Source organism: Oncorhynchus mykiss, chromosome 9 (genome assembly GCF_013265735.2).
Source record: "Oncorhynchus mykiss isolate Arlee chromosome 9, USDA_OmykA_1.1, whole genome shotgun sequence".
NCBI classification, from domain to species: Eukaryota; Metazoa; Chordata; class Actinopteri; order Salmoniformes; family Salmonidae; genus Oncorhynchus; species Oncorhynchus mykiss.
Window position 1 is genome coordinate 36,835,289 of NC_048573.1, and position 16,949 is coordinate 36,852,237.

General features: G+C 46.5%; 1 protein-coding gene across 5 annotated transcripts in view; it reads right to left on the reverse strand.

Annotated features, from left to right (window-relative positions):
* LOC110531982 (protein bicaudal D homolog 2) overlaps positions 1 to 16,949 on the reverse strand; it is a 79,819-nt gene that overhangs the window by 7,407 nt on the left and 55,463 nt on the right. For all 5 annotated transcript variants that reach the window (XM_036987905.1, XM_036987907.1, XM_036987906.1 and 2 more), the window contains exons 3-9: positions 12,712 to 12,864; positions 11,462 to 11,676; positions 11,086 to 11,332; positions 8,011 to 8,268; positions 7,696 to 7,899; positions 6,951 to 7,475; positions 6,269 to 6,420 (exon numbers count right to left, since the gene is read on the reverse strand). In XM_036987905.1, the coding sequence (XP_036843800.1) occupies positions 6,269 to 6,420; positions 6,951 to 7,475; positions 7,696 to 7,899; positions 8,011 to 8,268; positions 11,086 to 11,332; positions 11,462 to 11,676; positions 12,712 to 12,864 (1,754 nt within the window). The remainder of the gene's footprint in view (positions 1 to 6,268; positions 6,421 to 6,950; positions 7,476 to 7,695; positions 7,900 to 8,010; positions 8,269 to 11,085; positions 11,333 to 11,461; positions 11,677 to 12,711; positions 12,865 to 16,949) is intronic.

Here is a 16,949-nt window from a genome sequence, read left to right on the forward strand (position 1 = left end):
GTTTTTTAGCAATTTTTGGGGGGCCCATAGACTTTGTCGTAATGTTCGAGTCACTTAAATATGAATAAACATTAGACATGGCAAAATGTATTGAATTGCAAGAACATTTGCTTTAAAACTGCAACATTTCTCTGCACCTTACAACAACAGTGTGTAGAATTGCAGGAAATATGTTTTAAATCCAAATAATTGAAAGGTGTAGGTGAAAAATAACTGAAAAAATAACTAAAATGTTGGTTAATGCTCAGCACTATAGACTTTAAACATCCTATTCAAGTAAGAACAATAGGAACTAATTTCACCCCCACAAGACTCACTTAGGACCTCATCTGTGTTTGTGTTTACTATTCACTAAAAGCCCAGCTACGCATGATTCACTTTGTACTGCTAATATCCAAACACAGTATGCATTATATATGAAGAGTTTAATGTCTGAACATACATCCCATTTGAATGTATCCCGGGGTTGGGGTTCATGTGGGCTGTGTTGATGTTGACTATAACCCCTATTGGTGTAATTAACAATCATGAACAGCGAGGCTGAGGGCTGAGGTTGAAAGCAGCTCTACCCGGACGTCTGTCTGCATGACAATATGAGGAGTCTGAGCACGGAGTAAGTTAATCGTAGATCACACACAAAGGAGGAACGCTTTAACCCAACTCCAAGATCCCCCCTGTGTCCCTTTAGGAGTGGGCTAAGGGAGAGAGCAAACAACAGAGGTGCAAAGAAAAGTATGGAAGAAATACTTCTAAACTCACCAAACCGAGATGTTCCTTCCTCTCGCTATCACTCAAACAACTCTCCCCACTCTTTCTCTAGCACCAGTGTAATATAACATCAAATATCAATTCTGCCTCTCACGTTAGTGTGAAATAGCACAAGATTCTCTGTATCTCTCTGACTCTCTCTCTCTCTGACTCTCTCTCTGACTCTCTCTCTGACTCTCTCTCTGACTCTCTCTCTCTCTCTCTCTCTCTCTCTCTCTCTCTCATGCTATATTTAACTTATTTTTACCACTGTGAGCACTTAAGTGTGTGTGTGTGTGTGTTAGGGCCATGCAGGTCCAAAAAACTAGGTCATGCTGCCTGGAATGTAGAGGCAGGGGTTCACATCACTGTCCTTCATCTGCTACACCCTTCCTCTTTCATTATTAATCATTCTGCCCTTCACTCTCTCTACCCCTCTTTCCTTTCACTGCACCCTCATATTACATCTCTCCTTCATCTCTCTGTCATCCTCCCTCCATCCTTCATTTATATCGCCATCATCCTTCCTCCATCACACTGGGCTCCCCCCCCCCACCTGTCTCCATCCTGCTAACACAGCGATCTGAGATGACATTCCCCAGTGATAATGGTAGCCACACCTCTGCAGAGATCTGTGCAGTATACCACCTTGCCTTCCAGCTGTCATTCAGCCTAACCCACATTGGAATGAAATTCCTGGCATCTCAGAACACTCCTTCAGTCCTACCTGCAGGACAAGAACAGTCTATATCAGGGGAATTAAAGGTTACTCTGAATCTAAATGTGGGACAAAAACACTCCCTGTTCTATCTGGTGGATTGGAATATTTCCTCTACACTTCCAAGTGTCAATTACAATCTACAATAAGTGGAAAAGACATTAGGAACACCTTCCTAATATTGAGTCGCACCCCCTTTTGCCCTCAGAACAGCCTCAATTCATCAGGGCATGGACTTTACAAGGAGTCGAAAGTTGAACTGACGTCTGTGCCCAGTGCGTCTTCTCATTGGTCACATAGGACCTAATGCTGCTATTCAGTCTCTCACTATTGGCTCGTTGAAGTGTTGTGTTATTGCACATGGGCACTCCCCATGATGTATACATCCTCTCCCCCCACATACACAAACACAAACCCAGTCCCCCCTCGTGGGCGTGCAGTCGGACTCCCACTGGGGGACACACCCAGACAAAGGGGATCAGTGCAGCTTCATTTGACCCAGTGTGAGATGGCGAATGGGGGAGCGGGGGTTCCCAGGGGTCACAGTGCCCTTTAAGATGGACCAGCCATGCTGGGTGGAGGGTGTAAGAGGGCGTGGGTTTTCCCGGGAAAAAATACAGGCTTCCATTCTAGGGATGAAGGGATACAATGGGGCCCTTCTTGGCCTGATAGAGAGGGACTGGAGGGCCACAATGGCCCTGGGTGGCGGCTGGCCCTTTGTAGAAGAACAGTCTCCACATTCAGAGTAGTGTGGAACAGAGGCTCCATGTCTCAGATGATCTACAGTAGCCAGGGGTCACGAGACACACACAGGCGTACTGCACACACATGCGCTCAGAGTATAACGTGCACAGCATACACTCATATCCACACCCAAACATGTACTGCATGAAACACGATGAAACGTTCATAGGGAAGGGTATGGACTACACTGACAGGCACATACCACAGGGGGTTGGTGGCATCTTAATTGGGGACGACGGGCACGTGGTAATGGCTGGAGCGGAATAAGTGGAATGGTTATTATGAGCCGTCCTCCCCTCAGCAGCCTCCACCGGCGCATACGCCCTAAATATACTGACAAATGAGTGTGGAAACACAGCACCACAGCACATTTGTTTGTCACATGGAGTGTGAACACAGACACACACTCGCCTCGGCTGTTCTCTGGCTATGTGGGAACAGCATTGGTCATTGTGGAGGAGGATGAGTGAGAGGATTTAGGAGGGAGGAGAGGGAAGATAAAGAAGGAATAAAATAACCAACAATGAAAGTAAGAGCAAAATGGGAATCAGAGAAACACAAAGAGATGAGAGTGTGTGCCTGTTCGAATTGATTGGGGGAAGGCTGACTGATTCTTTGCATGTATAGTGCCTACTGCTAAGAGCAGGCATGTCCAGGCAGTGCTTCATTGGAGTCCGATCCTGCACCTCTCCATCGACTGTTTTGGTCCGGAATCTATTTGGCCGGATCCGGTAACTCTGGTGGCATGATTGTTTTTTCCTTCTCACTTTTTTAAATGTAAAAACTATAATAAAAGCGATCAAAGTTCATATGAGTTGCATCTTCGATAATTCTCCTGCCCCGGCCATTACCGACGAGTGACCATTGGGTGAGTCAGTGAAACTGGAAAGCATTTTAAGGACTCCAGCTCAGAACTCCCCCACCCCTCTCTCTCGCTCACCTCCACATTTTCAAATGAAGCACTGGTCTTAGGAATGGAAGAGACTGGGCCTTACTGTAAACTGATAACACAGCCCACAGCTGGAGTACAACACACATACACAAGTTGGATACGTACAAACTGACATAGAGTACACATATTAGGAACTTGCATTACACAAAAGAGTCTAACAGAGATTTGCACATTCAATCAGTCCCACTCCATTCACTCTAACTCTCTCACTCTGAGGCCACACACTCGAAACGAAGGCAGTCCACTGACAATCTCAGGAATCCCCAAATCTACATTTAAGTCGACAGAGTATGTCAAAGATGGAATAACCATGAGAAAGACTCTCAAATTAGCCCCATGTCGAGAAGCTGAAACGAAAGACTCCCTCTCTCTCTGTAGGGTAGAGGGCCTTGTGTTTTGCTGTGAGGATAAATGAGGGGAGCGAGGGAAGAAACAGGGGGAGTGTGGGAAACGTGGGTAAATCACATCCCTCTGCCTCTTAAAGCCTTTCAAGGAGCCCCCAACCCCCCCCCCCCCCCCCCCCTTCCCCACCGTCATTCTATAGGCCAAAATTAGCATACCAATACGTACAGGCTCCAGAAGGACCTGAATGAACACTACCACAAATACCCAGGCATGTACACAGCCCAGAACATACTGAGGCCGCGTCCAAAATGGATCCCTATTCCCTATAGTACAGTGTATAGCGTAGGGCTGTCACGATAACAATATTGCGATACTCAGCGGTATCGTGGCAAAGAAACAAAACAATTTCCTATAGCACAAAATGTTACATACAGTCGGTTTTTTAAAGGACCAAAGAGTCTGCTTTGTGCTTTTTTTTTGTCATCGTAGCATCGCGATACTGGTCTCGTGACAACCACAATATAGGGGGTAGCAAAAACAGAACATTAATTATATCTAAGGCACATAGAAATCCCCATACAAGGTAAAGACTGAGGGATTTCCTGCGGACCCCTGAGCAGAGTTGAGTTATGTTGTGTTAGGAGCATCTTCAGTGTCTCACAACAGCAAAAAGGGACAAGGGAAAGGCACATTTCACATGCGTGCCTCTCTAGCGCCGCCATTTTCCTCTGTATTACATCTACCACCCTCGTTCTGCTGCTAATAGCCAGTACCTCTTAAAGAACACTTGGTTTGAAACCCTGATTGGTCAGTGAAAGTCATTCTAAGCAGAATGCCAGTCATTTTCAAAATGGCTTCCTCTGAGGTGCTCAGTGAGAGCTGATTTCCTCTCATGTCTTCAGAGGGATGGCTTAACACCCGCATCGACAGACCATCTGGCCCTGCACTGCACCAAATCGTTATGACAACAGAAACACACCCATATTTGCAGAGGAAGACAGCTTTCTCCGCCATGTTAATCAATAAGCTACTACAGTTATATAGAATTTCTCAATAAGACCAGCTAATGGACTGGGAGTGCAGATACACCGTGGCATTACTCCACTGTAAATATGAGGGGTGCCGAGTGCACACTCTCTATGGATAGAGCAGCCCTCCCTTCTCTCCTCTCCTTTCTGCACAGCTTGATTTGAGCTTTGCTGTAAGTGGAGGAGTCTTAAAGACAGAGCGAGACTGCCTCAGAGTTGCCATCTGGTTCAGGGAGGGTTTGCAGGAGAAGGGAGGACGCACTGAGCTCCACATCAAAACAACAGAGCAAACAAAGTACCACAAGAATGTGCAGTGGTCTACATGCTTGTATACAGCGTACACACATTGCACACACTCATAGTCACCCCCCCCCCCCCCCCCCCCCCCCCCCCCCACAAACACACACACACTCCTTCAGGAGGAAGACTACAGTACAGCGAGACTATGGTGAAACGAGAGTACATTGTATCTGAGGTAGTTATCCAGACCAGGTCGAGGTAGGGATTATAAGGGGAACCTTTGGCCTGCTTCTTATGGGAATCAGCAGGCTTAGCCAGCGAGGGGTTAACGTAGCCCCTCCATCTGATAAGCAGTCACTGGTCATAAAACACTGCTTCTTCAGCATAGTAATTACTACAGATTAGAGATGTGTCCGTCGTATGGCCATCCTCCACTGGCCCAGATTCACAAAGAAAAACAACACTCCTACTAAACCTGTCGGTTATTAAAAGCAGGCTATGTACACGTCGTTGGCATATGGTGAATATGGCTTACCGTGTGGTATTAAACACAGATTTACCTTGTGGTTGTCGCGAGTGTGGTCTTAGGATGGTGTATCGGTGGTGTTACCGCTAGGTTAACATAGTAAAAGTGGTCAGATGGACACTGGGACGGCGAGGTGTTTTGGTCAATAAATCTTTCCATTAAAATCTCGTGGCGACAGCGTTTTAGTTAGGCTAAATACATATGTATGTAAACAATATAACTGTATGTAAACATCATATTGTAATGGTATTGCTTTTGTTCATGCAGTGCTTTCCTTTTGGTACGATGGGTTTATTTCTGTAGGTAAGCTAGGTAGGTATATGTAGTACTTGTCTTGTAGTGTGGCAAACAAAGCATGAAAGAACGAGAGAGCCTAATCTCATATGCCCAGATGAATCTGTTATAGTATATAGACAGAGCACGTGTCAGAGCACTCTCTTACTGTGTGGCCAAGGTACTGTATGTGATAACATGTTTAAATGTGTGTTCTAAACTAGGAGTCTAATAGTGTGTTCCTAATAGGGCTGGGGACCTCACGATACGATACTTAGGTGCCGATGTGGCATGTATTGTGATTCTCATTTGCATTGCGATTTGGTGTTCCAAACATATTGCTCACTGTAATGTCTGTTTCAGAGAGACGAGAGGGAGCACGAGAAAATGAGTTTTGATCAGTCAGGGAAATGAAAGTTCTAAAAACATGTTGGCTCACTATTTAAAAAGGAGATGGAGAAGAAGAATGCATTTTGCCGCAGGTACAATTGACTAGCGCAAGCTTATACTACTTACAGTACCAAAAACAACTTTTTTTTTTTTACTTAAAAAAAATTTTTTTTTTTACAAATCGATTCTTGGGAGTCAAATATTGATATAATATTGCGATGTGTAACTGTCGCAATTTTTTTCTTCTCCCATCACTAGTTCCTAACTTGTTTTAAACGAGGCGCGTGACAATGTACTCCTCTTACCGTGTGGCGAACATCGCTCGGAGTGAGGAGAAGGTAGCGGCATCCTCCTTCAGGGCCTTCAGCTCGTTCCTCAGTTTCATCATGGTCTCCGTCACCATGGCCTTCTCGTTCTCATACTTACTCTTCAGGTTGGCCAGCGCCACCTCAGCCGTCTGTAGGGGGGACACAACACAACAACGGTCAGACCAACTAAAATGGGTCATTTTGAGTCTTTTTCCTGCAGCTTTAATGTCATTAGAGTCTGTTTTAGTGTGTGACCTTTGAAGGTTTATTTGCACAGCAGTTCGGTGGGGAGCTGGCTGGATTTAAAGACTACAGGTGTGTTTCTTTACGAGAGGCTTTTGTCTGAGAGTCAGATTCAGGAGCTGAGGAACACACACCCTCTTCAAAGATCTGACAGCAACTGGACACACAAACATTAGGGTTCTGGGCTGTTAGGGAGTGTCTGCTTTAGTAAGCTTTCATCTTTTTTTAAAACTCTATCACATAGACACACACAGAGACAGACACAGGCACACAGACACACACAAACACTCACGGCCACCAGCTGTCTCTCCCTGTTGTTTTGTTATGAATCTTGCTACGACAGCTGAAGAGGCTTTAGACAGCCACCTCCCTGCCTCAGTCTCCCGACTGATTCTTAGGGGAGGGAAATACAAAACATGGAGGTTCAGTATCTGACCTGCTTGTTGGCTTTGAGGACGGTCCTCAGTGTAGCAATCTGCTCCCTCTTGGTGCTGAGCAGGGACTTGAGTTTGAGGATCTCCTCCATGCAGGCCTCCATGTCCTTGTCAGCCACGGCGCCAAGCTCCAGAGACGCCACCCTCTGACGGGACAGCTCTGTGGTGCGGTCCACCGCCAGCTGCAGGTGCTTGATCTGGTCCCGGATGATGGCCACCAGGTTGTACACGTTCATTGGCTCCCGGGGCAAGGGGGAAGAGGAGACAGGGGACAAGGCGCTGTCGGCAGCATCGGGGACGGGGAACAGGCCCTTGGTGAGCAGGATGGGGGAGCGGCGGCCGCGACCTTCGGGACTCGTGCGCCCGCCCTTGCCCTCCTTGTAGAAGTCGAGCATGACGCGGTTGGGAGTTTCGTTGTTGCACATGCACACGTGGTTGTAGAGGGTGGCCAGCTCCTCGCTGAAGGTGACTAGCTCGTCCTGTGCCACGTTCAGGCTGCCTTGGGACTCGCCCGCCACGTCACTCACCTTTACAGATAGAAAGAGAGAAACTTTGTCAATTAATACAATTTGATCGAAGAGAGAAATCTGGTTTGCAAGTGTGAGGAAAAAGTACAAACAATTCCTACACAGAGAAAAGTGAAAAGAATTGACTACAGATAACCACTCATCAATATAACACCACAAAAAAACAACGTTAACAAGCCTAAGACATTAGGGGCACTGTATCATGGAGGGTGTTTCTCACCTTGCGGAGCTCCTTCGCCAGGACGGCCTTCTCCTCTCTCTCCACGCGGCTGGTCTTCTCCAGGGAGGACAGCTTCTCTCCCAGGGCCGTGACGTCAGTCTCCAGACGGCCTCGCTCCTCCTCGTGGCGTGACTGACAGGACTGGTACTCTGCCTTCAGGGTCTTCAGCTCCTCCTTTAGCTCACCTGCCTCCGACACCGCAACCTGAGACAACCAGAGGCAGAGTTAGGAATAGCCAGAGTTTTAGGAATAGCCAGAGTTTTAGGAAGACAGTAGCTTCAACATCTGTGTATATGTGTATACATGTTTCATTACCTTGTACTTGCACTCCAGGATCTCGGGCCCGTTGATGTCCACCTCGTAGTAGTCTCCGTCGTCGTTGCTGTCGCGCTCCTTCTCGTTGTCCAGGGCTGACTGGCGCTCCTTGCTAGCCTGGAGCCTCCGGATGGCATTGAGGTTCTCGCTGAGGCGGCTGACCTTCTCCTGGTGCTCCTCCAGGGCCCCGTGGGCCTGCTCCAGCTGCTTCTGAGAGTCCTGCAGCGTGGACATCAGAGACACCTTCTCACGCTCCATCTAGACAAGGGGAGACGGAGCATAAGACAGATGTATTCATTTGGTAAGTTAAGTAATGTTACAAGTGTCCGGACAGAAAAAAGACATAGACAGATGACCATTTAGGCATAATTATGCAGGTTTAATTTTCCCATTTCATTGTGTTTGTCCCTCTTCTTCTCTACCTAATGAATATGACTGTCTTAAAGGATGATAAAGGTGGTTGTTTTTCCAAATAACAGATAACATCTCTGGAGGTTTTAGGGTCTAACTGATGGGGCTGCAGTATAACATCTCTGGAGGTTTTAGGGTCTAACTGATGGGGCTGCAGTATAACATCTCTGGAGGTTTTAGGGTCTAACTGATGGGGCTGCAGTATAACATCTCTGGAGGTTTTAGGGTCTAACTGAGGGGGCTGCAGTATAACATCTCTGGAGGTTTTAGGGTCTAACTGAGGGGGCTGCAGTATAACATCTCTGGAGGTTTTAGGGTCTAACTGAGGGGGCTGCAGTATAACATCTCTGGAGGTTTTAGGGGCTAACTGAGGGGGCTGCAGTATAACATCTCTGGAGGTTTTAGGGTCTAACTGAGGGGGCTGCAGTATAACATCTCTGGAGGTTTTAGGGTCTAACTGAGGGGGCTGCAGTATAACATCTCTGGAGGTTTTAGGGTCTAACTGATGGGGCTGCAGTATAACATCTCTGGAGGTTTTAGGGTCTAACTGATGGGGCTGCAGTATAACATCTCTGGAGGTTTTAGGGTCTAACTGAGGGGGCTGCAGTATAACATCTCTGGAGGTTTTAGGGTCTAACTGATGGGGCTGCAGTATAACATCTCTGGAGGTTTTAGGGTCTAACTGAGGGGGCTGCAGTATAACATCTCTGGAGGTTTTAGGGTCTAACTGATGGGGCTGCAGTATAACATCTCTGGAGGTTTTAGGGTCTAACTGAGGGGGCTGCAGTATAACATCTCTGGAGGTTTTAGGGTCTAACTGAGGGGGCTGCAGTATAACATCTCTGGAGGTTTTAGGGTCTAACTGAGGGGGCTGCAGTATAACATCTCTGGAGGTTTTAGGGTCTAACTGAGGGGGCTGCAGTATAACATCTCTGGAGGTTTTAGGGGCTAACTGAGGGGGCTGCAGTATAACATCTCTGGAGGTTTTAGGGTCTAACTGAGGGGGCTGCAGTATAACATCTCTGGAGGTTTTAGGGTCTAACTGAGGGGGCTGCAGTATAACATCTCTGGAGGTTTTAGGGTCTAACTGAGGGGGCTGCAGTATAACATCTCTGGAGGTTTTAGGGTCTAACTGAGGGGGCTGCAGTATAACATCTCTGGAGGTTTTAGGGGCTAACTGAGGGGGCTGCAATATAACATCTCTGGAGGTTTTAGGGGCTAACTGAGGGGGCTGCAGTATGTTACCAAAGGCAGTGTTACCAACTACAGCATCAGAGGGCAAAGAGAGAACTGCCAATTCAGAGCCTAGGTGACCTTGGAGAAGTCTGGACTGGTTTCAATTCTTTGTTTGCAGAGGGACCACGGTCCACTTACACACGTAAGCGCTCACACAGAGCAGTGCAGGCCTCAGCAGAACGGAGCTATTTTCAGAGGCTGGGTGTGTGCCAATAATTAGTATCACATTCCTGTTTACATTAGTCTATTAGAAAATGGTTTAATTAATATCTATTTAGAATACTAGCCAAGATAGGTATCGGAAGGTACTTTTAGCTCTCAGCATACTGTATCTTTAAGCACAGTATATAAAAACATAATTATGTGATGATATGGACACTAAGAATACCACTTGCCATACCCCACCCCCCCCCCCTTCTCCACCTGATCTGTCCCCCTCCCTAATTCTCATTGATGACCTTGACAAACTTGTTGGTAATGCCAAGCCATTTTGGATCTGATTGCATAGTGTGGACATGGATTCTACTGCAACCGAGGAGTAGGGTGACCTGCTGCGAGCGATTATTCCGTCTGTGATCGAAAGGACGAGGAGAGAGAGAAGAGCATTGGAGCAGCTGAATTGTTGAGTAAAAAGGTCTGGGTTTCCCTGCTGCGATTCACGCCAGTAATCTGTGGAATGGACTGCCAGAGGAGAAAAGACCCAGAGGGCTGCTTGACACGATTTTGGCTTATTGCTGTACACTAACACCTGCTGCTGCCCATGAGATTCAGTACCAAAGGACCAGAACAGGTTAAATGTCATGGTACTTATACTAAAGCAACACTATGGTAACATCTAGGCAACCCTGGGACAACATTAAAACATAATCGTGTTTGGGGTAGGAAGACCCAGGTCCTAAAGTCTTCAGTCTTTTCACCCACAGGTATCCAACCAGTACACACACTGTTAACCATGGAGACGGTTGAGGCGTTCTGATGTTCTGACAGATGGCCTAACCCTGTGTTTGTGTGTGTGTGTGTGTGTATGTGCGTGCGTGTGTGTGTGTGTGTGTGTGACATCCTGGGGGTGTGTCCTACAGGATTAGCTCCCCCTAACAGGATTCAGAGGCGTGCAGCCTGGCCAAAAGAGCCACTGGATCCACGTGGCTATCAACGTTTGTTTTGAACGTTATCTGAGTATCAATGTGTATTGTATAATTAAAACCGTGGTGTCATTTATATCATACACAGTGTAAACAGATTCACTGAGTGAATGATCTACTATGGTTATAGCTGCAGCAGCTGGTTATACCTCACTGTTTACCCTATCATACTCAATGAATTAACGGTTTGTAAGGTGTAGCTACGTACCTGCAGCAGCTGGTTATACCTCACTGTTTACCCTATCATACTCAATGAATTAACGGTTTGTAGGGTGTAGCTACGTACCTGCAGCAGCTGCTGTTTGAGTTTCTGGATCTCAGAGATGTTCAGTTCACTCAGCAGGTCGTCTACCAGGCTGGGGACGGGACGGAACAGGTCACCTTTCTTGTGCGCAAACGCACGGTTGTCCTCGGCGATGGCGTTGGCCAGCTTGCTGAAGCCGTTCTCGTAACCATGGAGAGCTTCGTCGTTGTTGGGTTCCGTGGCAGCGTCATCGCTGAACTTGAGTCCATCCAGAGAGATGCTGAGGGGGCTGGTGAGAGAGAGAGGACCAGAACATAAAAACATGAAGTTCACTGTTATTCTCATAACAGTTCGTATTATATTATATTGTCTAAGGCTCTGGTGGATGCATGAGGTGTGACTTTGATTGTGTGTGTACCTGTGGTACATAGAGTCTCCTATGCTCATGTAGTGGGAGAGCTCTTTCCTCAGGGCGGCCTTGTGCTCGCGCTCAGTCTTGATGGTCTCCAGCGCTTCCCCTAGCTGTCGCTCTGCAATCTCCTTCAGGCGGATGGCGTCCTCCAATTGGCTGTTCAGGAACTGGGTATCCTCCTCCAGACGACGAATCTCGTGCTTCAGACCCTCAAACTCCACCTGTAGGGGCGGGAGAGACAAGGATGTGTCAAAGCAGAAGGGTGGGGCTTATATGAGAGAAATGCAAATAGGATGCCATACTGGTTTAATCAACTCATTTTGTCACCATAAATTGAGGGCTTTTAAAAGTGCAAAATTGCCTTTTTTATTGTCTTTTCATCTAAATAGGATTTGGTACTGTAATTGGCCAATTAAAACTATAGCCTACAGGTCTTTGTTTTAAATTCATGCCTCTAAATTTAGCAAACAAAATCCCTTCATATAGGGCAGATGGAGAGTGTTAGCAGTTCCCACAAAAATCTATTTCAAAAGGAAATCTCCTATTTGTAGATTCTCTTATATTTTGTGGCTGTTTTTACTCTTGCAATCAATGTGTGAATTAAAATCACAGTATTTGCCTTGCAACTCCGTGTCTCTCTCTCTCTCTCTCTCTCTCTCTGTGTGTATCTGTGGTCTACGTAGAGGGAAAGCTAGCTATCAGGAACACACCCTTTAAACTGTGTTACACGCTCCCCCTCTCTCCGGGCGCAAATAGGTCGCCACATAAAGCCTAATCTCTTTATTACATTTGAGTGTGGTTTCTCTAATCTGAATTAAATCAGTGTATTCCAGGGCTTGTTTGGGCTGTGGTAGCAGAAACTGGATAATACAGGTAGAAGTCTATGGTGTGTGAGCATGGAAAACTGGGGGTTGCACATAGACTGGGATGTATAGTAGACAGTAGTGCAATGCCTTGGTTCAGAGAGCCTGCAGCTATTGGGTTAACTGAGCCTAATGAGCAGATTCAGCTAAATGCAGATAATTGTAGTGAGGAGGGGTTCATTATGAAGTGTGAGGGGAGGAGTAGCCTGCAGAAGCGAGGGAGTACATATAAAAGGTGGGTTGATCTTTTCTAATTTTCCTTCCCATTCCCCATTCCATCTAGCCCCACCCCTAATCCTCTGTTCCCTTTCCTATTCTCCTACCATCCAGCCATGCTCTACCCCTAGTCCCACTACCTCCCCCCTCTCACAGTGTGGTTGTGTTAATCCTTACCTGGGTCTGTTTGAGCATGGAGACCTGTTTCTGCAGGGAGATGTTCTCCTCCTCCAGCTCTGTGTAGTCCTGCAGCAGACGTGCCTCCCGGAACTTATACTCCTTGATGTCATCACGCAGACTGGTCCGTTGCAGCTCCACCACTTGGCTGTTCTGTAGGAGCGAATTACAGGGACAGAGGGAGAAGAGGAGAGAGGGATGGAGAGAAAGGGACAAAAAATAACAAATATTGTCAGTGAACCATATTTTTGGCTTTTGTGTGAGTGTTTTAAAACAGCCAATCTACCTGGATAAGTATGTGCACCCCCAATACTTATCCAGGTGCCAGGTTGTGTGTGTATCCAGGTGCCAGGTTTCTCTATGGGCATCGGGCCACGGGGTGCCTGTCTGCCAGTTCGGATGGCACCACAGCGAGAGCACCACACTTATCTCCCAGATGGTGACAAAAGCTCTGACACAGGAAGGCACAGTAAACGAGTCGGAGATCTCTCCCTGCCCCCTCCTCCTACAGTGACAGACTGACAGGCTCAAAGCCAACAGGATCAGATAAGCCCTGCAGCCTGTGTCCTCACCGTCTCCCTGTCTGTCCTCCTCCATACCCCTTCCTCCCCCTCCAGTAGACTCGATCAACTCCCCTACCACCACCCTTGAACCTCCCCCTGCCGTCCCCCATCATTACCCATCCCAGCCAGTCAGCCCTTATCTGACAAATGCAGGAAACCTGAGTCTGACGGTTAGGCTACTTAAAAGCTTTACAGTAAGGAGATACTCAGCAAAGGGGTGTGTGGTGCTTACTCTGAATGTACACTACCGTTCAAAAGTTTGGGGTCACTTAGAAATGTCCTTGTTTTTCACACACACACACACACACACACACACACACACACACACACACACACACACACACACACACACACACACACACACACACACACACACACACACACAAACACACAAACACACACACACACACACACACACACACACACTAGTCGAAAGAAGGCCAGTTTTATTTCATCTTTAATCAGAACTCCAGTTTTCAGCTGTGCTAGCATAATTGCAAAAGGGTTTTCTAATGATCAATTAGCCTTTTAAAATGAATGGGCCTCTGTACACCTATGTAGATATTCCATTAAAAAAATCTGCCGTTTCCAGCTACAATAGTCATTTACAACATTAACAATGTCTACACTGTATTTTTGATCAATTTGATGTTATTTTAATGGACAAAAAAATGTGATTTTCTTTCAAAAACAAGGACATTTCTAAGTGACCCCAAACTTTCGAACTGTAGTGTATGCGTGTGTGACTTTGAAAGAGAGCATGTGCAATCTGTTCTCTGTAGTTATCAGTTTTGTGCATGAATGCATTGACTTTGAGAATGAGTGTGAGTTCAGCTGCGCAGTGTGCTCTCTTTGGTTATGTTATTGTGTGTGTGTGTGAGTGTGTGTGTGTGTGTCTGTGTGTGTGTGTAGCGTGACACATGGTCTCAAATCCTGTCAGGTGATCGAGATGAGGTGACAAAGGAGAGTCCCTCAACACACACGTCACTCCAGTCACAGATCAGAGGGTCATTTTCCTTATGAACAGATGCTGTGTGTGTGTGTGTGTGTGTGTGTGTGTGTGTGTGAGTGTGTGTGTGTGTGTGTGTGTGTGTGTGTGAATAGTTTGAAATGTAAATTCCGAAAACATCTTAGTAATTTGACTCATCACTTTAACACAATCAACGAATGTTACATTTTTACTCTCTGTTTACCCATGTAATACGACTTCATGCCATTATTAGCTTAGCTTACAGATACCATTACATATTCAGAGCAAATCAAATTCCCTGGTGAAGGAAGAACATGCTCCTCATTAGCGCTGTGTAATAATTCATTACTAAGTGCAGCGCCCGATTGATGCTGATGGTTGGGTGAAGGCTAATGAATATTCATGAGGCAGTGTGCGTGTATAATGAGCATGGGTGTAGTCTATAGTGCCTGTGTGAAAACTATGGTGCATTAATGAATAACGCATGATTTACCATACAAGATCAGACCTACTTTACAGCTGTTGCGCCTTCTTCACCACGCTGTCTGTGTGTGTTGACCATTTAAGTTTGTCCAAACTTAAAACTTTCCACCTTCTCCGCTACTGTCCCATCGATGTGGTTGGGGGGGGGGAGTTGGAGGCGTGCATGGCCTCCAACTCAGTCATGGGTGAACAGGGGGTACAGGAGAGGGCTGAGAACGCGCCCTTGAGGGGCTCCAGTGTTGAGGATCAGCGGGGTGGAGATGTTGTTTCCTACCCTCACCACCTGGGGGCGGCCTGTCAGAAAGTCCAGGACACAGTTGCACAATGACGAGTTTGGAGCGTACTATGTTGTTAAATGCTGAGCTGTAGTCAATGAACAGCATTCTTGCATAGGTATTCATCTTGTCCAGATGGGTTAGGGCAGTGTGCAGTGTGATTGCGATTGCATCGTCTGTGGATCTATTGGGGCGGTAGGCAAATTGGAGTGGGTCTAGGGTATCAGGTAGGGTTGAGGTGATATGATCCTTGACTAGTCTCTCAAAGCACTTCATGATGACAGAAGTGAGTGCTACTGGGCGATAGTCGTTTAGCTCAGTTACCTTAGCCTTGGGGACAGGAACAATGGTGGCCTTCTAGAAGCATGTGGGCACAGCAGAGTGCGGTAGGGATTGATTGAATATGTCCGTAAACATACCAGCCAGCTAGTCTGTGCATGCTCTGAGGACGCGGCTGGGGATGCCGTCTGGGCCTGCAGCCTTGCGAGGGTTAACACGTTTAAATGTTTTACTCACGTTGGCCACGGTGAAGGAGAGCCCACAGGTTTTGGTAGCGGGCCGTGCCAGTGGCACTGTATTGTCCTCAAAGCGAGCAAAGAAATTGTTTCATTTGTCTGGGAGCAAGACGTCGGTGTCCGCGACGGGGCTGGTTTTCTTTTTGTAATCCATGATTGACTGTAGACCCTGCCACATACGTCTTGTGTTTTAACCATTGAATTGTGACTCTACTTTGTATCTATACTGACGCTTAGCTTGTTTGATTGCCTTGCGGAGGGAATAGCTACACTGTGTGTATTCGGTCATGTTTCCGGTCGCCTTGCTTTAATTAAAATCAGTGGTTCGCGCTTTCAGTTTTGTGCGAATGCTGCCATCAATCCACGGTTTCTGGTTAGGGAAGGTTTCATAGTCACCGTGGGTACATCATCACCGATGCACTTGCTAATAAACTCGCTCACAGAGTCAGCGTATACATCAATGTTTTTGCCTAAGGCTATCCGGGACATATCCCAGTAAATATCCCTGTAGCTAACCTATTACCTAGACTCTAGACTTACTGGACAGTGCACTTAAACTTGAGTGTTTTTCGCTTTTCTGGTTTTCAATCCTCCTTTCACTACTGATTAACAAACTTACTGTAGATGGTAGGCTACACTTATAAAGACAGTTTGATGCTATTAAGTAACTTAAGGGTTAGGCTCTATAATATAATGACCATAATGAGGAAAGTTGAAATGTAGAAGGGCTTTGCCTGCTTATCTGTTAATGTAAATTACATGACCCCTGTGCTCAAATCTGGACGTAAGCCCCATCCAAGACATTCGGACATTTAGTTGAACCACATCAACAACATCCAGCAATGTAATTCAGCTTCCCCTATACTCCCCCAATTTAGCAGTGACACCAGTGACACGTTTATCAGAAACCTAATCTGGTCAGCCACAGGAGTGAAGTTTTCTGCACACAGGGTTGAAATAAGGCCATTTTAATGGCAATGACCTACTTTTGGATTGAAGAGCACTTTCAATGGAGAGAGTTTTAAGAGTCGAGTCCAGGAGTAGGATACATCTATGTTAACATCATTGAGACTGTGCAACTGCCATGGACTGTTTCAATTTGTCAAGGATAGACAAAATAGCCAGGTGGTCCAGGGCTCTTCAGGCCCAGGCCCCCGGGTCAGTTGCCTCAGCTGGAGGGTCAGTGCTGTCTGGCCTTAAAGCGGCAATCAGCAGTAGAAACAATAACGAAGTGACCTCCCCGCCCCTGTTTTAGTAAAACGCTGAGGGATAGGGCTGGGGAAATATAAGAACTCTCAAATTCATAGACCGAGCATAAGGACTGACCATCCATATGTCAAAATTATAGTTTTAACCATGTTTTGAGGCAATATGGTGTTTGTTTACATTCACTTTGTTTACAAATATCGGAGTAAAACAATCTTATATTTTG